This window comes from Ammodytes marinus, assembly GCF_949987685.1.
Source record: "Ammodytes marinus genome assembly, chromosome: 1".
NCBI classification, from domain to species: Eukaryota; Metazoa; Chordata; class Actinopteri; order Uranoscopiformes; family Ammodytidae; genus Ammodytes; species Ammodytes marinus.
This window is the reverse complement of record NC_137230.1, coordinates 24,035,418-24,062,027: the sequence shown is the minus strand read 5'-3', so window position 1 is coordinate 24,062,027 and position 26,610 is coordinate 24,035,418. Positions and strand designations below refer to the sequence as shown.

Here is a 26,610-nt window from a genome sequence, read left to right as displayed (position 1 = left end):
CGGCTACGTTTTCCGTTATTTGTCACAGTTTGCCACACATGCCCGGGTTTAACGCTGTTATGTGTTCGTAAACCACGGTGTAAAACTCCTTAAAAGAAGCAGTGTCATTTTTTGGCTGACAAAACAATGCAAGACAACAATAATGACAAAAGAGTGTTCCTTTTTCTTGGAGGGGGGGGGGGAAGATTATTGCTGAAAAAAATGGCTGATGTCATGAGGCTCCTACTAGCCCACTATACTACTATTTATTCCAGAAAATGCTGATTGACATAAACGTAAACGTGATTATTGATGTAGGCCAGCTGCTACACATGGAAACATCTTATTTGGATTATTGCCTCAACCAGCATATGGACCTTAATCAGAATATGCTGTGCATGTAAATGCATGGTCAATGTTCAAATGGTTAGGTAATAAAGGAGATCAAGGCACCTTGTTACTACCTTGTTAAGTCATATACTATCAGTAACTGAAGGGAATTCAAAATTTTGATTAACTGAAATCCCTTTCAAAGATGCCTGATGAAAAGCTCTGATTGGTATTCAGAGTTTGATGCCAATTATACCCGGACATAACTGCTTTATGAGAGAAGGTGGCGCTGGCGAAATAGAAATGCGAGTAGGCCTACATTTTTATCAGCGGGACACTGTGGCTCTTTTGTGGTATTGCCAGGGTACAATTTAAACCCTAAGCACTCAGTGGGTTAAAAAAGAAAGAAAGAATGAGCCAAGCCATTAGAAATTGAAAATTATTCTATTCATACATTTCCAAGACATTATAGGCAGGTGATGAAAGAGAGTCTTCATGTTGGCATTTTACACATCTCAACTCAAAATACAGCTAAGGTAAGCAGTTTCCATAAGAGAGATTGGTCAGAGTTACTTGAGGCCAAAACTCTCCTGAACAAATCCATTCTTCCTTAAGTCAGCTTTTAAGTGAAAACACTGGCTTAGCTGGGAGGTGGTACAGTGTCGCAATGGGAAAATAAAGGGTAGAAGTAAGTATTGATTACACTTATTGTTTCTTTTAATAGGACACACAGGATGATATTAAATATATTTGGTAGATAGTACAAAGGATTTGAATAATTAAGAGTTCTTCCTGGCTGAAATACTTTGCATTATTTTGAGCATGCATGCACTGCGGAAAGAGAAACAGAACTGATATTCAAACAGCTCCCCCACACTATCAACTGGCCTGGGCTTTCTAACTGCTTTGAGTTTTATCTCACTTGTCCTAGAAAAAGGCAGAGGAAAATTCCAATCATTTGAAAGCATAACTAGTGCATCGTGTTGCACATACTTAAAACAGTAAATAATATTCTGAGTTAGAAAATCCTCAAAGTGAGATCAATATTCTCACTGAGAATGTTATTGGGAGGTGACGTAATGTTAGCCAAAATCAGAACATAATAATAATAATAATAATACATTTTATTTATATAGCGCTTTTCTCGCACTCAAATCGCTTAAACAAATGATTTCTTTCTACAGAAGCAAAACACTTTTCAAATAACTAAAAATGTGAGGGATTCATGACATTTGCTGTGTCTTGGCTGAGTGTAAATATAAAAAGTGGTGACACCGACTGTTTACATTTTCCAGGACCAGCTCCTCAGACCTTGTCGAAGTTTAATATAAAATAAATAAATTACCTGTTTGCCCTTGTACTTTAATGGATACGAAAGATAAACATATTTGCTCCTTGTATTATTCATGGGGCCAATTCAACAGCCTGAACAAGTCAATAAGTCAGTGTGAGAATCAAACCAAGGTGAATTGTGTGATTGACTGCGCCTGGTATACAGGGAATCATAAGGCCTTAGGTTTGGATCCCTTCCTTAGGCTCCCTCCTTTGATGTGAGACCCAGAGAATATATTAGCATACTACACTATTCATCACTTGTCAGTAACTTGACTGGCAGGAAAATTAGCTGTAGCCAGTTCAAAACAGACTAAATAAGGGGATAACAAACCTGAGAGGCAGGATAAATTCGGAATTAGGAACTCTGCCCTTGCTACATTAGCAGATTGCTGGTATCTGAGTCAAGGTCACCTGACACACAATCACAGTAGAAACCAATATTGATCATACTGCTCTTTTTCTCAAGTTCAACTTATATTTAAGGTGCCATACACAATTCAGTTTTACTGACACACCCAAAATGACTATCATACATCTGTTTCAAGTTTGATAGGGGTTGTGGTTCAATAACGTTTGCTTCACAAGATGTGGTCATTTCTACCTTTCAAAGTCTACACTCTGTTTAGTGCTTCCAATCCGGCCCCTTCACAGTCGTCCCTGTGCTGACACACATTAACATATCAGAGACTTGGTTGGGTCGGAAACATTCTATTAAGTCAAAACAGGTTTTCCCTTTTCCAAAAAAAATTAAAAGACAAAAAAATATTCACACAATATTCCAGTGAGCAGGTAGAAAACGAGTGATGAGCTCCTCATGATTCCAGCCGGCCAGCAGAGCAAGAAAACCTTTCACCATGTGGGACAGTCATTTTGTCACTTTTTCCTACACATCAGGGTGTCAGACTTTAAGCGTAAGTGACAGATCACTCTCCCGGCAAAGGACACCGGACGGCTGGGTCCAGAGGCAGAAAGGTCACGCCACCAGGTTGCTTGTGCTAATGGACTGCTGACCAGGCAATAAGCCAGCCTTCTCCAGAGACATTTGAAACCTAGTTCTCACCTCAACAGTGTGGGTCCCGTGTCCTTTACATCACTCCCATCACAGTTTGGCCAACACAGAGGCGCTGCTTATTGTCACCTCTGCGGTCCCTTTTTGTTCGCACCTCTTACTGAATCCCTCACTGTGTCTGTAAACGTGCGCTCACTTCTCTTGTTTGTTAGAACGATGCATGATCAGGAGGTCTTGGCTCAGAACAGTGTGGGTTGGTTGTTTTCTAAAAACCATGAAGCTCCCACCATAGTGCTCACAGGGCATTTGTGTAAGAACACCTCTAGATGGCAGTGTTCACCATGGGCAGGCCACTCTGGGCTCAACAGCTTATACCTTTCTAAGCAGCAGTGGATGGAAAATTGAGGGTTATACTGTATACTGCATTGAAATTAAGCAATGATTGGATGGTAGCAGGTATTAAATTATGTCTGGATCTGTGTGGCTGACTCTGATTTCCCTTTTAATTTAGTCTGCTGTTTTATAGTTACCTTGTGTCACTTGTGGCTTGTCATAATGGGGGCTATACCCGACACACTTACACAGTTCAGCCTTCTCTTGTTGCTTTGGAACTTACAAGTATAAGATCCTATGCGGTTGTGGCCAATTCCAAAATCTCGCAACACTGGCACAAGGTAGCAAACTTAAAAAGGACAGTTTACCAATAACCGAAGAGCTCTAGCCACATGCTGCTGCTACGCATGGCTATGATGATGCCAGGGATAACTGTCAAGGTTATTTCTGACGAACACATACCTCTGACTGGCTGCAGGGTGCCAAGAGGGACGGACAGCGCGTGAATTCGCACCCCGTGCAATCATGTTTGGACAACGGCTTCTCTGTCTAGAGTGCAATTATTAGGGACTCTCACACAAGGCGTGTATTGTGTACGCCTGTGTTTATTCTCTGCTAGGCATATCCCCCAGAAACCGTTGGAGTGCATCTTTATTTTAGGTGCTTCAGTCTCGTGGCTTTTTATGTTCACCCCAATTAGTGTAGCCTACCTGACAACAGCTTAACAGGTTGGCGTATGTATTTGATGCGTCCCTTTAGAGCCGATGACTGCTATGTGTTTATTCATATAATAATCCACGGTGTTCAAAGCCAGAGGACAGTCGATCTCTCTTCTACATTATGATTATCGGACACGAGCAACTTCATCATCATCATCATCATCATCATCGTCGTCGTCATCCTCATCCCCCTCCAGCCTCGGGCTTTTGGTTAAGCGTCTCTGCACCCTGCAGCATCTTCGCCGAGCATCTCAGCGCGGACGGCCCCTCCGGTCTGCGTTGAGTGACGTGATTTCGGGCCAATCCCGTTGCTGCTCGGATTGTCGACGCAACTGAAAGAGAGGGGCGGTGTCCAATGACGAGGGTCGGCGGGATGGGGGGTAGAGGGGGCGTCGGTGTGGTGTACTTCATCACCCCTCCTTTGGGTTTACACAGAGTTAGTGCAAGATATTCTGCTCCGGGAGTGAGAGTGCAAGGATAACCGGCACACACACACGCACGCTGCGCATTGGTGTCAAACCGAAAGTCTTTTTCTGAATTAAGGTTTTCAAGTGGGATCGACTCTGAGATTTCTCTCTTTTTTCATTAATACCTTCATCACCTTTCTGTCTCTTCTATGTCGGCTGATTATTGATGGTGCACTGCTGTGAACTTGAAACATGACGGGACACGAGCGTCTCATCGTGCGTTCACCTCGTCGGCTCCTTCACCTTAACAGGTAGCCGGGGGGTGAGGAGAAAGAATACAAAACCCAGTTATCTTGGGACGTGCACCGGGAGAAGCAGCATTGATTTTGCAACCCGCTCTAATGGAAGACACCACAAACCACTGACCACCTGGCCGCGTCTGCCGGAGACTGACGCTTATCACCACAATCACCGCAGGTCGCTGAATGAGATCCTGTCCATTCGGGAAGTTAAACAGGGGAAACGGTACTGCGACATATGCAGCCTCCAATTTACCCCACTTTGTTGCACCGGCTGCTTTAACCTAAAACCTGTTCTTGAGTCCTATTACTCCTGCGGGGTGATTTTTTTCCCCCCATTCTCTCTTCCCTGGACCCAACGGCTAAATCTGTCTAAGAAGGATATCTTTACCCTCGCAGACACACTGGATGAGAAGACCATGAGCTGACAAACTCCAGTTTTTTCTCTCCATCTGAGCTGTAACGGATTTGGGTATGTACAGTATGAATAGGTCTATGTTGCCCAATAAGAATTCCTATTCTGACCGACCTTATTTTGTGGGTTTCATTCATGCGTGTTCATCCTTTTAGGAGCCCACATATTGCTCTCCAATTTTGGCAATTAAAGTGTAAAATTAATGAGACTGTGTAATGTATTGTGAAGTTTTGTGGCCATCGGGCTTCGAGGCGCTGAGAAATGTTCACTGGCCATAAAATGTTGAGGATTTAAAAAAGGGAGCAACAGACATGAATGGCTGCTTTAAATGGTTGCTGCAGTATTATTTGATTTTTTTTGTGGGAGTTCATTATAAGGTTAATTAAATAATATTTCACACACACACACACACACACACACACACACACACACACACACACACACACACACACACACACACACACACACACACACACACAATAAGAAAGTGGATAAAACAGTTGACTGTGAGGAGAGGTGGGGGTTGTGTGATAAATATATTTAATTACTGTGCAAGTTATTTCACTGAAGAGAAACTCTGTTATTTATTCATAGGTTTGTCCGAGGAAGATTACTGCCATCACAAGCTCGGAGTCTCTGCCTGTGACAGCATTGCATGAAAAGAAACCTTTGAGTCGTGAGAGGCTGGAAACACATTTACACGGCCATGGATCTAAAAGACTATTACTTGTTTGGCACCCTGCTGGCCTGCATATGGCTAGATCCCTCCATAGCCCAAGAGCTAATCTACCCCATTAGAGAGGAGTTGCAGGAAAATGTCCTCATCGGAAACATACCAAAGGACCTAAACATTTCTCATACAAATGCTGCCACCGGAGCGAGTGCTAATCTGGTGTACCGGCTGGTCTCCAAGGCAGGAGATAACCCCTTGGTCCGCGTTCTCAGCAGCACCGGCGAGATATTCACAACATCAAACCGAATCGACAGGGAGAAGTTGTGCCCCGGTCTCTCGTTTGAGGACAGCGAGTGCTCCTTTGAAATTGAAGTGGTCATCCTGCCTAACGACTATTTCAGGCTGATAAAGATCAAAATAATTGTCAAAGACACCAATGATAATGCCCCCATGTTCCCGTCTCCTGTGATCAACATCTCCATCCCCGAGAACACGCTCATTAACAGCCGCTTTGCCATTCCTTCTGCCACTGACCCGGACACTGGCCCCAACAGCGTGCACAAATACGAGCTGATCAACGGGCAGAGTGCCTTCGGCTTAGACATTGTAGAAACGCCTGAGGGGGAGAAGTGGCCCCAGCTCATTGTGCAGCAGAATCTGGACAGAGAGCAGAAGGATACATATGTGATGAAGATCAAAGTGGAGGACGGTGGCACTCCACAGAAATCCAGCACGGCCATTCTCCAAGTCACAGTAACGGATGTCAATGATAACAGGCCCGTGTTTAAAGAGGGTCAGATCGAGGTGCATATACCAGAGAACTCCCCTATCGCCACGTCTGTCGTCATGCTTCAGGCCACGGACGCAGACATAGGGGCTAATGCAGAGATACGTTACGTATTTGGGACTCAGGTGTCTCCTGCCACAAAAAGACTCTTTGCATTAAATACAACATCTGGCCTAATTACAGTGCAGAGGCCTCTAGACAGAGAGGAGACTGCTATTCATAAGCTCTCTGTTTTAGCTAGTGATGGCAGCTCCAGTCCTGCCAAAGCCACCGTTACCATAAATGTGACTGATGTTAATGACAATCCGCCTAATATTGACCTGAGATACATAATCAGTCCCATAAATGGCACGGTTTTCCTCTCTGAGAAGGATCCCATTAATACCAAGATAGCTCTCATCACGGTGTCAGACAAAGACACTGACATCAACGGCAAGGTCATTTGTTTCATAGAGAAGGACGTGCCCTTCCATCTCAAAGCTGTGTATGACAACCAGTATCTCCTAGAGACATCTGCACTGCTTGACTACGAAGGCACCAAGGAATATAACTTTAAAATTGTGGCTTCTGACTCCGGCAAACCCAGTTTGAATCAGACTGCCTTGGTGAGAGTGAGGCTGGAGGATGAGAATGACAACCCGCCTATTTTTACTCAGCCAGTAATTGAGCTGGCTGTTATGGAAAACAACATACGCGACCTGTTCCTCACCACTCTCAGCGCCACGGATGAGGACAGTGGGAAAAACGCGGAGATAGTTTATCAGCTTGGGCCGAACGCATCATTCTTCGATCTCGACCGCAAAACGGGGGTCCTGACTGCATCCAGGGTTTTCGACCGGGAGGATCAGGATAGGTTCCTTTTCACCGTGACGGCGAGAGATAATGGCACACCCCCTCTGCAGACACAGGCAGCCGTTATTGTAACTGTGCTGGATGAAAATGATAACAACCCCAAGTTCACACATAACCACTTTCAGTTCTTTGTGTCTGAGAACCTTCCTAAATACAGCACTGTGGGGGTGATAACTGTGACAGATTCAGATGCCGGAGAAAATGCCGCCGTGTCTCTTTCCATACTGAATGACAATGAGAACTTTATACTGGATCCTTACTCCGGGGTGATAAAATCTAATGTGTCATTTGATAGGGAGCAACAGAGCTCCTACACTTTTGATGTCAGAGCGGTGGACAGTGGCAGGCCTCCTTGCTCCTCAGCTGCCAAGGTGACCATCAATGTCATCGACGTAAACGATAACACCCCCATTGTTATCTACCCCCCCTCCAACACATCTTTCAAGCTCGTCCCTCTCTCCTCCATCCCAGGCTCTGTGGTAGCAGAAGTGTTTGCGGTAGACGGTGATACAGGGATGAATGCTGAACTGAAATACACCATAGTGAGTGGGAACAACAAAGGTCTGTTTAGGATCGACCCTGTCACAGGGAATATTACTCTGGAGGAAAAACCAGCTGTGACTGACATAGGCTTACATAGATTAGTGGTCAATATCAGCGACCTGGGATATCCCAAATCCCTCCATACACTGGTGCTGGTTTTCCTATACGTCAATGACACTGTGGGCAACTCAACGCTCATCTATGATCTCATCCGCCGCACCATGGAGACTCCGATCGACCGTAACATTGGCGAAAGCAGTGAAACATATCAAAGCGGTGACTACTTAACCATAATGATAGCCTTTGTTACCGGCGCCTTGGTGGTGATAATTGTCATCTTTGTCACCGTGCTGCTGCGTTGCCGCCACGCTACCAGGTTCAAAGCTGCGCAGAGGAAAAAACAGGGGGCAGAGTGGATGTCACCCAACACGGAGAGCAAGCAGAACAAGAAGAAAAAGCGCAAGAAAAGGAAATCCCCCAAAAGCTCGCTGCTCAACTTTGTCACCATCGAGGGGAGCAAGCCTGACGATCCTGCCCACGAGCCCATCAACGGAACCATCAGCCTGCCCACTGAGCTGGAGGAGCAAGGCATTGGACGCTTTGACTGGAATGCCACACCCACCACTACCTTCAAACCCAGCAGCCCAGACCTGGCCCGGCACTACAAGTCCGCCTCTCCGCAGTCGGCCTTCCACCTCAAGGCCGACACGCCGGTCTCCGTGAAGAAGCATCACGTGATTCAGGAGCTCCCATTGGATAACACATTTGTCGGGGGCTGTGACACCCTTTCCAAGAGGTCCTCCACCAGCTCCGACCACTTCAGTGCCTCAGAGTGCAGTTCCCAAGGAGGGTTCAAGACGAAGGGGCCCATGCACACCAGACAGCAGGTAAAAGAGCACTTTTACTGGTCTATAAGTACTGCCTATAACTGCCCTGTTCCACAGTGCTAAAGTGCCAGTCTAGATTAGAGACTCACTCTTAAGTTACTGTGAAGCAACAGAAACAGAGTGCAGGAGACACACAGCGTCTGCAAGTTCCACTCTTTCTCAAACTTAAAAAAAAATGAAAAAAAGTAACTTGAACAAATGCTAATTAATGGAGTTGATATTGGACTCAACAATAAAATGCATCATTTTGGGGGGAATAATTATAGACTGATGTTTTGTCTTTAATATATACTTAATTCCTATTTAACTAAATGCAAGTGGGTGAGTGATTGCCTTGCCTTATTTTGTCTATTCAGCACCCAGGTTAGATCACTGGTAAAATGTACCAACATTACATTAATTGTGATTCAATGTCCGTTTGTGAAAGAAACATTTTTTTCTTGCCTATCTACTCAGATTACCGTTGCCAACAGTTACACGCTGCAAACATTCTCCAAAGACTTAGCTGACTTTTCACCTCTCTCCTCATAAAACTCTTGAGTGTGTTCATGTTTTTTTTCTTTTTTTCTTTGTTTTGGTGTGTATTGTAATATCACAAAAGGCCCTTTCAACACCTGCAGCAATTATGACAGTCGACAATTAGTGTGCTGCAATGGCATTGTGAATGTCACTGTAGGCTTTGCCACATCATCTAAGCTTGAATTAAATGCTTCCTCTCCAAGCACACTAGCGAACTGAGTGAAGCTTGTCTGGAACTTGATACACATCCAATTCAAAAGGATTAGCCAATAATGAGCCTCAAATTTCAACGTAATCCATGCTGTTTTTTATCAAAGCCTTATTAATTTTTCTGCTAATAAAGCAGCACTACACAACACACAGTTCTAATCTATTGGAACACACGTGGAAAAATACAGGGAGTTGCAGAGAAGAGCAAAGTGAGAGTGCATAGGGAGGAAGGAAGGCAGAGAGAGGGAGAGAGTGTTGTCAGTGGGTCAGGCTTGACGGGTGGTGGTACTGAACCTTTAGGTGGCAGTGTTGCGCTGCCTTGCACATTCTGGCACTACGCCAGCCTGCAGTGGGCTTATAAATGCAAGGGAGGAGAAGAAAGGAGTGAAAACTATGTTGGTGTTCTTAGTGAAATCCTCTTGCCTAATGATGTAGAGGCTGTACAGGGAAGATTGATAATGGCAGTTAGAGACGTGAGTGATAAGATCTATCCGGAAGAGAGAGTGGAATTACAGGGGTGACACTGTGCGACTCCTATCGATGGATACCTCCGGGTCACTGCATCTGGGGCTGAATTTAATGTGTTTTTTGTGTGAGAGGTTGTAGTCAAAAGAGGCTTTCAGTTTGGCGTCATTTGCCAGGCGCTCTTGCTGTGTGTGTGCATGTGTGTGTGTGAGAGAGAGAGAGAGAGAGAGAGAGAGAGAGAGAGAGAGAAAGAGAGAGAGAGAGAGAGGGAGAAGCAAGACTAGACAATGAAATGGGTGATGGGTAGCAGCAGTGGCTTGCAGGCGAGGGTGGGGGGACTCAACCCTAGCGCATGGCACATTATATATGACACTATACTGTAAGCACAACTTCATTGATTCGCTCCCACAATTCCATACAAAATTTATTGGAATCAATAAATTCTGACAAATGATTCAAAGACGCCGGCAAACAGAGCCAGTGTGTTCAATACAGTGCCATCGATAATATAAATAAAGGATGATTGCAAACACTTTTGCTCACACATGTTCCTTTGAAATGTTGTGGACAATTTGATTGATATGTTTTGCTATGTGCTAACTGTTTGGAGTAAATGTAATCCTTATAGAAGCTGAGGGTTGACTTCAAGTTGTGCCTCAGTCTGATTTGTACATTATTTTTTTAAACCTAAGTAACAATTAACAGAGTTCAGCCAATGTAACCACTCCACAATCCCTCAACAATATCAGCCATTTTTAAGAACTATACACACATGTTACAATTAAGTCTTTATCAAATTGGTACTCATCCATTTACTGATCCAAAGATATAATTTAGATCCGCACACAACCAGGGGAAGAGAGATATGCTTCCCTTCAGCACTACCTGTGATTCTCTATATTGCATATGTTCTAAAATATTTGACTGCACCCAACGGAACACTTGCTTTTCTAATTTTCCTTATTTTTAGAAGAAAAGAGTAATTTCTGCCTTTCCACTATTAGCTTTTATCTATCTTTGGAGATTTGTAATGAAGACTCTAAAGGCGTGTGTGGCTGGTAATTATTCTAAAGCAGTTCACCGATAAGGACGTCACTGAAGATTTGAGCTTAAATGACTGTTATTGATTGTGGTAAAACGATTCGACTGCACTGACATGTCTTACCGGATAAAGCAGGGTACGTTATCAACTGCATCCATATTTTGATTGTTTTGCAAGATGCGACCATTTGTGTTGACACAAGGATGTCATCTCCCTTTCATGAGAATCGATGAGTGGACACTCATTCAGCATGTCCCATATACCTGTTTTTTTATTTATTTTTATTCTGCCTTCGAATGGAATGAAAAAATAGAGGAGATTATCTTTCCTTAAAAGAAGTGAAAAGCCCCAAAAATACCAATTACTGACGATTTAATCTTTAAAAATACATTATATCCAAAAGGTAATATCATTGAATTGTCATATTTCCTGCAGAGCCGGACCGCTTTGGAAAAAGATAATAACTGCATTATTGAAATATTACTTATACAAACAAAGATAATACAAATAAGTGAATATAATTTAAAGTTATTACCAGTTATTTTCAAGTTTTAAAAATGTCCTTTGATTCATTGCATTTAAAAAGGTTCAGTGAGGTACTGAATTGATATAATAAGCAACACAAAGCTATATGATAGGATGATGAAGTATCACATTTACATTGTTGCCTTATGAGTAACAAACCATCATCAATCACCCATTGTAGCCTGACGTTGACATGAAATAAGCAATTAAGTGTATGAGGACGTAAAAGAGAGAGAAATGTGTAAAACTGAGGGGAAATAGCTTTTTAAAATTCACCATTTCTCCAAGAATTGAAAAGCGATTTTGTTCCAGTTTGGAAGAATCAGTTCTATGCAACATCAGCACCAATCAATAGATAGGGCAACTGAAAGGAAATTGATAATCAAGCAGGCAGAGAGAAAGAGATTGGGAACAGCAAAGCGTGCAGGTTTCAGTGGTGTCTTCCTCTCAGAGAATACGGAGGGAGTAGACATAGCAGACATCTACAACAGTGTCATCACTGTAACGCCTAGCCAAATCAGCCTTGTAGAGACCGCAAACGTTGCTGATAGCAATCGGAGCAATCCTTGCTTTTCTTTTTTTTCCCCCACTTAATAGTAACCCTCCAGGGACCTACATTAGTGTAAACAACACTGAAGGAAAAAGCATGAAAACACTGTCCTAGTTTCCCAAGGCAACACACAAGCATCTAAGAAACCAAGTATAATCATAGCTGTTCCACTGACAGTCTTACTTTCTTCCTTTTTCAGTCGTCTTACAGGGAGACATAGACATGGTTCACTAACATAACTTGAGGCCAGCGGCTATGCATTAACCGTGTTCTGCACATTAGATCCCAATGCTCATGTTATGGACCCATTAACACAGTCATTCCGAAGGTGTCACATTGTGTGTTGCATTAGTGAGCGTACTTAGATTCATGTGTACATTCATGAGGCATCCTCTTTCCCCTCACTTTGTCATGGTATTATATTTTATATGTTGTATGTTGGACTGCACAATTTTGGCCTTTTGTAAAGCTTTCGGATGTGCAACAATGTGGCCTGAACCCTATTCTATGTGCAAAGAGGCTTAATTGCTAAGGGTCATTAGTGTTTTTCTCTGCTTGGCAGGAAAGATGCAAGCACTGAAAGGAAGTTTTGTATCCACACTTCAGTTATCCCACACCGCTCTGATGTCCTCCTCTGCTGCACAAATCAGGCTTTAGCTCTGGGGAAACAGTATAACGGCTCCCTTTTATGCAGCTTCACTTCAGTGACAGCTCACAGAGAACCATTGGCAACATATGCATTTTTGTGTTGACTAAAATTTCAAAGGAACTCTGGAAACTTTTGTTTATAATTTTTCTGTTTGCATCCGACTCACTTCTCCTTTTCCTTCTTGTTGTGACCACTCCAATAATAACAGACTTGTATTACAGTATCAGTCACAGACAATGAGCAGTCCATTACATATCGCAGTAGATGTGGTGTTCGGTTTATAGTGCAGGATGAGAGAAAGACCTGTAGGGCAAGAAGAGAGGGAATCTCTCAGCTGTATTCTTGGTGTTGTCTTGTCAGTACATTTAATGAATGGACATTCTATGCAAACAGGAGTTTGTACAGACCATTGTAATTATGGAGCCTTGGGGGAGTCGTCCTTCTTGTGCAGGTTCATTTGCCACATTAATAAGGGGATTAGTAGTACGTACGTACAGGGGCTGATGGCAGCAGGAGAAGTTTGAGAAGATTAATGAACTATGACAATGTTGCACCTGAGGGGAACAGTCTGCTGCAATATCTTCTGGGTTGTGCTGACACACCGTTTAGCGGCATGAAAGAGGAAGATGGAGAAAGGCCAGTGATTGTTTCAGACGGTGATCGTACATTCTATCCTGTCACTTCTACGGGATACTGTGTATGTGATATCTTGTAGTGTACATGTCCATGATACTTTTGACCGAAGATGCTCCAGTGGATTTCAAAATATTCTTGAAAATTAGGAGACCAATGAGTAAAATCACATCGTTTATGTGCTTATGAAAACTGGATAAATAACATTAAAGACTTTAATTAACAATACCGTAAGCAACATTCTTTGTTGTCTACAATTGGGTCTGTTGCTATCACCATTCATTAATGGTGACGCATATGACCGGGGTATACACAAGAAGAATAACCTGCACTGCTTTCTTCTATTGAGTGAAATGTAGCAGATCTTCAAAATAAGTGTAGCCACCAGGAGATCGTAAGCCAATAAGTCTGTGAGTGAAGTCTCTATCAAAGCGTTGAATCATCAGTGAAGGATTTGCAGGTCTCTTTACTGCAGACAACTTTGTATTTCTTTAAAAAACTTGTCATGTCCTCTTTGTCTAGGTGGAAAAAAAGGAAATGAAATGGATTGCGGGCAATACCAAGGTAGTGGGTTTGAGTACTACCAGAGTAGATTATTGCCCCAAGGGGGATCCAGTTTTGTCTGCACAAAACAACAAATAAATCAAAGCTCTCTGTTGGTACACTGGCTGAACTGTGGAGTTCGTTTATATGTTTTTGTTTTTCGTTTTAGAGAAAAATGAAATGCTACTGATTTTTTATTTTAATATATAGGCCTATTTATTCATTTATTTATAGCATTTTGTTTTGTTTTTCTCTGTTGTCCATACATGCCAGGGACAGGATTGACAAAACACAGATGATGGCAAATTACCAGGAATTACACTTGATTTTTGTGATCATTTTAATCATTATTTGTTTTTTAACCATGTTTTGAGATGCCTTTTCTCATCATTACACTGTTGTATACTGTGAGACAGATACAATCCAAATTTGATGTATGGCAAATATTGTCATATGTCAAAAAGTCTTACATGTGTTAATATGATTTTTTTCTGTCTCTTTCTCTCTCTCTCTCTCTCTCTCTCTCTCTTGATTTGTTGTTTGTCCATCACTTTCGGCTGACAACCCATTCATCTCAAATTCATCATCCATTTCTGCAATTTCTCAGAGCAGACTGATTGACGATCAATCTTCACAGGGTTTGCTTTGCGGACTTTAATGTTTTGCATGCACACAAACAAAAACAAAGCCATTGTGGCTTTTGTGGGACTGTCATTACTTAATTCATCTCTATGTGCTCGCTAATGCACAAAACACATTTCCCATTTTACTGAAGCAATCAATCAAGTTGACATACTAGCTTCATATTTTTTTCCCAACACTGCTTGATGAGAAAAAGACAAACTGCAGCTTAAGTACACTTACTCTCTCAACACCTCAACAGAATTTCTCTCAAATTGACATTAAATGTTAAGAGTAGAGGTTGGAAGAAAATGTTTCTTGACTACTTGCTTGTATACAAGAAAAAAAATATATATAAAAAAGCTGAAGTTATGATGTTACTTCATTGTTTGAACGCCCCCTACCCTCCCCCCCCTACTACCCATCTCTCCTTTCCACTCCTCACTTGGCCCCTCCACCCACTCCTTATCTTCCCTGTCTCCAGCCAACACCTTTCACCCATGCTTTATCGGGGGTCAATGCCGTTACATGCAATGCTAAATCACCAAGGGTGTGTTCACCTTTGTGTTCTGATCATTTGTGACAGATTGGGGGGCGCTTTGTGTTCAGCACGTATCCCTACTTTCTTCCTGTTACCGTCCTCATCTCCCTTTATCAACGGATAGAGAGAGGGAGGTGTGGACGTGTGGAAGGAGACGGACGAAGCGGTGCTGTGTGTCGTGATGTGACCAAACCCACAGGGAAACGCATCCTTGTCATTGGGTTGTTTTGTCAAGTGACAGACAGCACCGCCACTCTGTCACTAGCGTGTGCCACCATCTATGCTAATAGTCGTGATAATGATATTGCCAGCCAAAAAAAACCCACAAAACACAGCGCCTCAAGCAAAGAGCCACACTTGACTTGAAATGTGACCGCCATTGACTTTCTCTGCCACCGGGCCCCATAGCTCACAAAGACTCTGTAACCCCTCATCATCGATGTAAATCTTTCTTGTATATATGAGATGTTTCATGTAAATTGAACTCCTGGTAATCTTGCCTAATGTGCTGTGGTAAACAATAATGGACTTGTTTTATTATTTTTCTTTTGTTTTATTTATTTTGCCCTGCTTTCTCCTTTTTTCCTTTCATTGCTGGTTATACGTTAATTACATCTGAAATAAACTCAGTTATTCAGTACACACTGCAACTCCTATTCTGTTATTTTTGAAAGCTTTATTTGAACAGTGCTATATTCTACCTTTATAATTTCATAATAAATGTTTCAAAGAGACCATCTCTTTCTTGTTTTTAATTTGTCCGCTTGTTCTCCTGTTGTGATAAGTCATTATGTGTACACTGGAATATGATTCAGTCAAGCCCTAATGTGAACCAGTTTCTAATCAGCATTTTTCCGGCAAACAAGTGCTTTGACTGATTATATGCCAAGCTGTGTATTTTAAGAATCCTGCTGATTTTTCTCTTTGACTGAGTCAAGTGGAGTACAGAGAAGAGGAATCATTGCAAAAACTGAAAACTCTGTAGACAAGAAAATGACATATTGTAAGATCGATTAAGGAAGAAATAAGTAAGTAAGTAAGTAATACATATGTGTCAATATGTTTGTACTCATCTGATGTGGCTGAGAAATCAGCTACTCTTCCAGGACTTTGTCTGACTGACAAAGAGTGATAAACGGTAGAGGATATATGATATCTTAAAACTAAAAGTACTCCTTTCCTGCTATGGTTGTGTGTCTTTACTCTTGCAGACTTGATCTAATTAAAATTGGTGGGAGCAGTGGAAGCAAATTGCATCATGTGTGCAAGAATACATTTAGAGCTGAACAGCAAATTAACAGCAGAAAAACTGTGAATTTCAATCTGGAGTCTATGCTAAAATCAGCAGTAACATTAACAAATTGTTTCACCTAACCCACACCATCCTCAACCTCATCACATCATGATCATCACCATCATGTCGAACACTAATACACTTAAAATGAGTTTTACGTTGTGGGTATAAATATCGGGAAAAGAAAAACTGCTCTAAAAAGTGTGTTTTTTTTAAGTGACACTTTCATTTAGTCAATCTCCAGCTACCTTCCGGTTTATGAAGTACAGATGTGTAACCTCTTAAATGTTTTTTTAGCAGAAAGGGAGTGGATTTTCAAAGTGCCACGCCAACACATCTATGGAAAGCAGGCCTAACTCAGCTTAATCTGTCCACTCCGTTTTTAAAGCCGCAAGCACAGCTTATTCTTCATTTGAGTGAGGACAGGGGGGAGAGGATAAATAAATAAATATAGGCTTTTAAAGTTTGACCCCATCCATACAGTCAGCATTGGAATAGCTGTGTGCATTTACTGACTGGAATTTGAAACCTGACATCTGACCTAGGGTACAATCATATTGCAGCACCTTTACAATAAAGGGGGGGGGGGGAGGGGGGGTGAGAAGGACATGCTTGTGTTGCATCTCTGAACATTTTATCAGAATCTGTTGACGGTGTCTCGCAATCTCATGCGTTCTATTTCCAAATTTTGCAGAATCCTTGTGGGATTGTAAGGCTACAGATAACACAACCTTTGAAAATGCAGAGCTATCATTGAATTCTGACGGATTTGCTATGGTATGTTTACTACTTTTCTGCTCTTGCACATACTATATTTCCAGGCAGACAATCATAGAATTGGGTCTCCAATGTGACCTCCACTAGTCAGCAAATAGTATATAACAGTCGGACCGTTTTCTGTACAAAGCATTTCCTTTATTAAACACTCCAGTGGCTAAATGAAACATTTTGCCATTGAGGAAGCAGCTAGCTGATATCACACAAGACAAACACGGAAGAGATTTAAATTGAACCAATCCAGTGACCAGATGCATTAGAGCCTGTCTAGATGTTACACAGAGAGTCCCTGTGTGTGCACAGCAATATCCGTACAGTCTTTTCAGCAGATAAAAGCCTGCTTTCACAATGCCCTGTTATACAACTTTGTCATCATGAAATTGAGTGCACATGACAGAGCATAACATCCACTCCAACAATTATCCACACAGGGATGATGTCACATGCCTTTCTAACCTTGTTTGGTCGGAAACTAATTCTGTCCTTGGTCTTCCACCAGCGGTTTGTCCTCACAGCAGCCCCTTGTTTCATTATGCATGGCCATTACGCATCGGCATGTTTATCCAGCCAATAAAAATGATTGATTGATGACCCATTGTTGGTCAGGCATATGATTGCTGCAATTGAGGAAATTTGCAGATGCTTAACTCGAGTGAAAATAGAAATTAAATAAGATTAAAACACTCTAATTTTAACACTTTAAAGTGTGGTGGTTTAATCTCCTGTAATGCTTTACATTTTTTAAGTTAATGAAACATTTGTATGGTATATCTTGATTTATGGATGTTCAGCAATGCTTAATTAATGCTAAAATGGAAACTACTTTGCCTATAAAAAAGCATAACATGGAAGTAGGGGAGAACGGGGTAAGTAGGCACACTTTTTACTCTACTGAGAATTGCTCATCACCTAAACATCTTTCAATAGTCATTCCTACATTACATTGAAGCTTAAAGTGTTGGCTTGAAATGTGTACCCCTCACTTTTTCTATCTTATTGTAATAAAGAAGAAATTAATCATCAAAGACACCCTTACACATTGTGACAACCAACCCCATCAAGGGGTCGGTTGTCATACACTATGGGGTTGTCTGTCACAATGTTATCTTAATGGGGATAATCTTGAAAAGAAGGAAAGAAAGTAGTACTAAATTTGAAAATGCAATTGCATTGTCAAGTTGACAAATAGGCCTATATAACTTACTGTAGCCTTGGCAGCTGGTCTAGTTTGGGATGCACTGGGTTGTTTTGATTTTGTTGCCCTTTTTTCCTTTGCATGCTAGCTGCCTTTTCCTGCTCTATTCTTTCCTTCTCTGGGGTGTCAGTGAGGATACAGCTTGACAATTTATTTCGTTTTTGGGTTCCTTTTCTGGCTGTAGCCTTTGGATAACTTGTGTCAACCATCCCCCTCAAAAATGTGACGACCAACCCCAACTTGAATTTTTTGCTAGCATCAAGGCCAACAACCATCTGACAACTAATTAGCTTGCTAACCACAATCTAAACTATAGCTTACCCTTCACACTTTTTATGGGTAACAAGTGTTTTGTTATAAACCCATTCTGTAAAAGCCTAGAAGAAAAATACTGAGGAGCTAAATATTTTCAATTTGACATGAAAAACACAAACAGTCCTCTCACCTCAAATTCAGCAGCCTAACTCCAAGGAAGACTATGTAGGTGACCTCTGATCCCAATTCTGGATATTTAAATACCAAAATTTCACAGACAGCGCCTTCTGGTTCCGAGATATAACGATTGTGACAACCAACCCGTGTGACAAATTACCCCGTTCTCCCCTACAATTACCTTAAATTTGTACTCAAGAACAGAAGTTTAGTGCATATACTTGGTTACATTATATGTTTCTGTACAGTTGGAAGTCTGCCTATGTAACAGTACAATATATGGGGGCAATGTATAGGCTACCAATATTTATTTGATCTTCAAATCATATCGGTAACTGCATACATTTTTAAATGTCACTGAACTCCACCGAGACACTATTCAGACCTCCAACGTGCTGAAAAGATTAAGGATCCAAATAAAAAAAAGACTCTTTCAGATGTTCCCCTTTGCCACATTGTAGCCTCAGACCCTTTGCAGTTAGTCTTTTCTTATAGCAGGGATGGCATTTCTTTTTATGAATATATGAGTATATGTTTGTCAAGTGGTTCAAGCAGCTTTTCCTCGTGATCTAAGGACTAAAAACAAGAGGTTTAAGTTGAAATTGGTAGCAGCAAAATAATCATCCTTCAGCCATTAGTAATAAAATGATAATGTTCTTATATGTCTAAAGCCATACCTTTGGTGGTTGAAACATAATCTATTAACAGAAATATTCAGAAATATGTTTTATTTGACCATTACCATTTACATTATCTATAGGGCCAGAACAGACTATCGCTATAAGGGAAAGAACAAATAATGAAAATAAAGCAGGTGCAAAAAGAAAGAAAGGAAAATAATTGTAAAGTGCATATATCAAGCCTTTGCTTCAAGAATATGAAAATAGAGCAATGGTTTCATAATTTTGAGGTCAGACGAGTTTTTAATGAAGAGTTCGGAGATGAATGCAGGATTAACCGGAACACCAGAAGATAAGGACTCTCTAATGTGATATCAGGCTTTAGTTTTCAGCAAACATATTGACTCCACTGAATATGCTTTGCAGTCTCATATCTTTCCGTGAACTGACGGATGCTTTTTGAACACAGAGCGTTGACTGGGAGCCTCAATAAATTAGTCATTCGCCTGATGCCATTGCACCGAATTAAAATCAGGATCAGTCAGACATTGGAGGAGGGAATGATAGTTTGAACCTTGTAATATTTTTAAATGTATTTATTTATTTCCCCTGCGTCTGCTGATGCACACACTGTCATATATGCCTCTGGTGACTGCGTGTTCTAGTCCCACCGACATTTCTTTTCTCCACCATAATCTTCCCTTTTCCCTTCTGGGGGGAGACATTGAAGGAAGGTGAGTGCGTCTCTCAGATTGAATCCCCAAATGTATTTCACTTTAGACAAAGAGAGAAACTGTGTTCATTTTCACCCTCAACAGCCCGGAAATCATTCAGGACGGCAGACGCAGTTATATTTCAGGGAGGAGAGAGATCCCATGCAATGTACTGTACATGTCAGATCTTTATGGAAGGAGAGTGCAGTGGTCCCACCACTGGGACCTGGAGGCAAATGCTATTTTCCTTGGTTCCAAAGACAGACTGACATGTTTTCAATGCATACGACCGCACCTGGCAACAAAAACTGAAAAAACCTGGTGCAAGGTGGACTTTTGCCCGGAAGGTTCCCGGGTCAATCCTCGGACATGCTGTCATTTGCTGCATGAAAAAATTATACAGGGAGGGAAGAGAAACCACCGTGGATGTGCCCCTTAGCGAGACACTTAACCCCCCCCCCCACCTGATCCACTGGGGTCTGTCAAAGGATAAGACTGTTGTTGACATGGTACAAATGTGTGAACCCGGGTCTCTCAGACCAAGAGAAAGACGCATACATTGATCCTTATACTCATCTTCCGTGTGCTCTTTTGACAGAGGATTGAAATCTAGCTTCTATACTTCTCAGCCCTTATGAGGAGATACTGTACATGATATTCCGATACAGTCCGTCCTTGGTACAGTCCTTTGGTTCCATGTGGATTCTTAAAGCAAGCGCATTAGACTTAGAATAAAAGCATAAATATGATTTTATGGGGATTATGAAGGATTTAGATGCACATACGTAGCAATGAGCAACATGGATATTAAGGCGACATTACAACACACAGCATTATTGTCGTCTTTATGAGCACCAACAGCTCGCCGCCAAAAATATAATCTTGAGTCGTAAACTAAAGTTTATGACCCCATATGATATCATACGGCCACACTTTCCAGATTTGTTTCATTGGAAGTAAATTTCCGACTGCCTGTATGCCCTTTAAACATCAAAATAAAACCAATACTGCAACAGGAACTGCCAGGGAGAGATTTAGCGTTAATAACTCCAGTAGGTATCCTTTGTTCAAGCCTCCTTGGTATTAACATTCGGAGAGGTTTGATCCCTCTGATTGAACCACAGCAGATCATAGAATTAAGTGCAAATTATTTCCCATGGTGAATTGGATGAGGAACATTGATTAATTGGTCTTAAGACTAATTAAATATTTCCTTAAATCTGTAATACCTCATTAATAGGTTCCCCTCAACACATGACAACAAAGAGCAAAAACACTTAGCGCGGACAGCTTATGATTTTCTTCTGGCAGAGGGTACAACTGGAGATATGAGCAAATTAGTAGACATATATTGCTCTTCAGGGAGCTAATTAGATAAGAAGTTGTGATGATTGGCTGCTGGAAGAATGTGTGTCAACCTACTCGTGTTCAATGTATGGACTGCAGATTTGTATTGATTGTATGCTTTGTCTATTGCCGCAGGCATCAGCCCGCTACAGTGTAAGCCCCGTGCCTTTGCCTTTTGTCTGGTGAGTTGAGGAGATAAGGGTTGTGATAAATCTGTCCGAGAATAAGCTGTCATAGAGGTGCCGCACATGGGAATATTTAACGCAAACATAAAATATGGCTTGTCTGTTGTTTTATCGTCGAGGGTATAGGAAATGGCAGGGTTTTAAGATACTTTCAGCCCCTATTTTTGCACTTTTCCATCTCTGCAGCCCTCGCATGCACAGAAGCTTACAGGCCTGCTCGTCTTTGTCAGGGCCATGCAGCGGACAAAAAAAAAGGGAAAGAGGAGGAGATGCTTTGCCACGGAATGGTGAACCAACATTTTATCTGCACTCGGTAATATGCAGAGGTGTAAAACATTTGGCCAGCTTATTTAGATGAAATGATTTAGACCCGGTTGTGCAGAGTTGGCGAGGGCTGAATCAAGCAGTGTGTTGGGGATGAGGACGGAGGAGGTGAAAATTGGTTTCCCCTATCTTACAGCGCACATAGAGAGCCAGCCCTGGGTTTCCTCTCTCTCTCTCTCTCTCTCTCTCTCTCTCTCCACAGACTCCCCTCTGACGATAACGCGCCCAGATAATGGATATATGCACCCAGATTTATTTTCTATTTCCTACCACAACTGCTTTTCCAGAAAACTTATTTTTAAAGCTTTGTGGTTGCTTTCAGTTGTAACATTTGAGAAGGCAGAGCAGTGGGAAGAAAAATAGAGGCTGCACTATCAATATATATACTGTACATGCAGTTTCTAATGCAAGCTTGGTTATGATGGAAGGGAAACTTTATCCACTATGTTAATTTGTCTGCCTTGGTTGTGTGCCCACACATTTTATTTTATCCCTCTTAGCATCATCGGAGGAATCTAATATGAACCACAAGCTTCTATTCATTACAGCAGCGCAATTCTCTGTTGGAGTGGACTTTGTCATAAGATTTACTATGGTTTTTATGGAATGAAAATAATTAATTCAGCAAAACTCAAAATTAAACTTCAAATTTGCTAAATCATGTGAGACAGTACAATCCGTGACTCATAGACTTGTCTGGATGCAACAGCACAGCCCCTTGTTTGCCTCCACTCCCCCTCTAATCTTTAAAAAGCTGTGATTCTGTCTGCCATGTGACATGTGACCCTGCTTCATGCTTGCTAGGGCATTTCTGTGTCCCAGAAAGCAGCACAGCCTCTGTCCGGGGAACAATGAGGTTCCTTCACCGCCACAGACTGTGGACTGTGGTTGCCCCGGGCCATACATGACACGGAATCCCCCATTAATGGTGCATGCGTGTGTCATTGTATGTGTGTGTGTGTGTGTGTGTGTGTGTGTGTGTGTGTGTGTGTGTATGTGTGTGTGTGTGTGTGTGGGTATGTATGTATGTGTGTGTGTGTGTGTGTGTGTGTGTGTTGGTGTGGTGATGATGGGACTTTATTCCCACAACACTTATTCAACACCGCTCATAGCTGTTCAACCAGAGGGATCAGTGGCTACCTTGTTCTCTGTCCATATCTTCACAGCAGGAAGTGTGTGTGAGAGTGCGTGTCCACTTATTAATAGCTCAGCCTCTGGGATAATATTCATAACCAGAGCAGGACAGAGGGGATTTAAAGCAACACACTGGGCAGATTGGACTGATTCATATCTTAGAGAAGCATGCTGTCTGATCTCGTGTTTACTTTGTGATTAGGAACACACAGTTTGGAGCCTAATGTCTTTCCTGTGGACAAAGAAGAATGACATTGTCGATTAATCACGGTCATGTAGTTCATATATTCTCTCATAATTTTTTTAGGGCAACACTCATATGTATGGACTGCAAAATTATACATTGATATACTGTATATTCATCCAGTCTAATGACTATTATTGAGTCATAAATTGTAATTTTGTACAAACACACATGTCAAACACACACAGACACACAGACACACACACACACACAGACACACAGACACACACACACACACACACACACACACACACACACACACACACACACACACACACACACACACACACACTTTATTATTCTAGAATCAAGGGAACTGTAACTGAATGAACTAAGCCTATTGGCTAAACCGTTGAGTACATCGTGACACCAAACCAATTGTTAGGACAGGTGTCTTCAACAGTGCAAGTTAGGGTCAGTGTCTCACTGGCTGTTTTTTTGCATGAGCACACAAACACAATCTACTATCAATGCATTTCTTATACAGGCCAAATTTTACCCTCTCCTATTATGAAACTGACCCTTGCACTCTAGTTAACCTATTCCAAACGTGTCAGATGCCTATTAGCTGTACACTAAAGCCCATGTGACCATAAACTGACCTGGTTTCTGACTGTAAGACCAGCTGGAAAGTTACAGCTTATCACAACACTCAATATCTACAGGCTTACATTCATACTATTGTGTCCAAATGTCAGTTCAAACCTATACTGTAAAACATATCATTATCTAGTAGATGGAGTGGCCTTTAATTTGGTACTGATATATGTGGTGCCCAGGCAAATGCAATGTATCCTAATCTAATGTCGTATATTTTTTTTCACTGGTGCCACCACAAAAATAAAGTAATGAATTGGATGGATTGCCATGAAATTTACGCCAAACGTTCACTTTCCCTCCAGGATGAATTGTGATAACTGGTGAAAGCATGTACCATACTTTGGTTTACATACATCAGCATGTTTGCATTGCCATTGTGAAAATGTTAGCATATTGATAGCATTAACATCAAAGCATTACTCTGCCTAAGTGCGGCCTCAAACAGCTGCCAGCGTGGCTGCAAACTCTTAGCCTTGTTTAAGACAAAAAGGGTAGTTTTATATTTAAAAGTTAGGTTCAAACAATCAGTCGATAATCTACTTTTTTGATTTTATGTACTGTATGCCAAAGTCTGCCAAAATGTGTTACGTATGGTCTTCTTTGAGTTTTTTGTTTAGAATCCTCACAATATTTTAGTTCAGTTTGTGATAAACATTAATATTTTAAATTTATATATTTTTTTGTTATTGAAGTGGATTTGAATAGCCTCTATTCACAAGAGTTTGCTGAGCAAAGGCCTTTAAATGTTAGAGGTCACTGTGAGAGACGAAAATAACCTTTTAATAGATGAACGTCATCCGTTGCTGGGACCTGTGATATGAAACCATATGCCTATTTTAGGAGTACCAGCAGGGGTGGATTACTGCACGGGCACACCAGGCACAGGCCCAGGGGCCCAAGGGCTCAGAGGGGCCCTTAGCCAGAGATACTGATAGTAACTTTTCATGTCGCATAGTCAAAGTCAAGTCACTCATGTTAATAACAGGGTCCAGAAAGTAATAGCCTAAATATAAGTATACTCATCACAATTTAACAAGATAGAAATCATCATGGGCCCCTCAACTAGTAGGGGAGAAATACAAAAGCAAGTTAAAAACAACAGCATTAGTAGCTCTGTCTAAGGGGCTCCATGAGGGGCCTTGAAGGCCCTCTCACACATACAGAAATAAGCTTTCTATGTGTGAATTCTAAATTGTTCATAAAAAGTAGCTATCCACCCTTTATCTGTTGAAATGGGCCCCTCCATCATGGAACGTGGGTCTGACCAATCTGTTTAAGAAAAATATGAATAATGTTCCTTCTGCATCTCAGGATTTGATATAGCCTCTAAAATTTCCTCTCAAAGTGCATCAGATTGATGCATTTTACTTTAAAAAGGTAAAAAAAAAATCTGGGGGGCATGCCCCCGCACCACCCAACATGGTACAGGGTCCCTCCAACAGTATCCCAAAAACCTGTGGGAAACACTGACTTCCTTAATATGTTTTGCCATTAATTTTAAAAGTCAGTGTACCGGACTGGATAGGGAGGAGTGGGGGGGCCCTTTAAGAGTTTGTGCCCAGGGGCCCATTGTCTCATAATCCGTCTATGAGTACCAGCATGCTAAGGGTTTGATATAAGACTACGCACAAGCGTGGGCTAGCTAGCTTCGGGGGAAAGCCCCCCATGCTCATGCTTGTCTGATGGAAGCTCCTGAAATAAACCTTTCTGAAACACAATGATGATGTCCAGCCTCGCCCTTGTCTTTGTCAAGCCATGGGGGAATTTGGCTACTACATTATCTTAACAAACAATATGTAGTGAAAGAGTGAGTTAAAAAGCATGTAAAATAAGCTTAAGCTTCAGTCTTTATCTCTACCTAATGCATTACTATTTTTTTCATTATTTGCATTCCTTTTGAAACATCGTTTATTAGAACCTAAACAACTACTACCATTGAACTGGAATCCTTAGACACATTCAGTTTGAAAGAAAATTATACAAATCATCATTTGATGTCAGAGCTTTCTATTCTGCACCTGGGCGCATGCACCGAGGCTTCACAAGAAGGAATCCTTTCTATTTGCTGTGTGTGCATGTGTGTCATGTGTGTGTATGGCGGGGGTGAGGAGAGGTCACTGCCTTAATTGAATAATTGACAGGGAAAAAACTCTTGCCAGAAAACATTGTAAGATACGAAAAACTGGAAGTCACTGACATGGAAAACCAATCAAATTGTCAATGAACCCTATAGCTAAAAAGAAATGGCAACAGGTTTTTTTTTCTAATTAGATGACGGCTTCTTCCATCATTCCTCGTTGTGCTGATGATAACGACGCACAGAATTGTATTTAGTTTTCCAATTCCTTAGGCTTTACCAAATGCCATCTCTAATTTTTCGACGAGGATCTGGCTTTGAAGGCCCTGGTAATATCAAGCACAAACAATCAATTCCTGCCAATCTCTTGAGGCCTTAATGGACTTGGAAAGAATATTAAGAGGTTTTGTCTGCAGAGAAGCTTTCTGCCACAGCAGTCGTCCCTCAGCTAATTTGTGTTTGTGTGCCAAGGGAGGCCACACACTGGGACTGCTGTAACAGGCTCTCAGTCCCACTTTCTGAGGAGCCGCTGCCAGGCCAACGAGCACACACACGCACACACACACACACGCGCGCACACACACGCACACACACACACACACACACACACACACACACACACACATACACACACACACACACACACACACACACACACACACACACACACACACACACACACACACACACACACACACACACACACACACACACACACACACACACACACACACACACACACACACACACACACACACACACACACACACACACACATCTGCTCCCACATACACACCGGATG

General features: G+C 41.8%; 1 protein-coding gene across 1 annotated transcript in view; it reads left to right on the top strand.

Moving 5' to 3' along the window:
- Positions 1-5,532: 5,532 nt before the first annotated feature.
- pcdh9 (protocadherin 9) overlaps positions 5,533-26,610 on the top strand; it is a gene marked incomplete at both ends in the record, with an annotated part of 193,109 nt that continues 172,031 nt past the window's right edge. The window contains one exon of the mRNA XM_080026310.1: positions 5,533-8,568. Within this exon, the coding sequence (XP_079882436.1) occupies positions 5,533-8,568 (3,036 nt within the window). The remainder of the gene's footprint in view (positions 8,569-26,610) is intronic.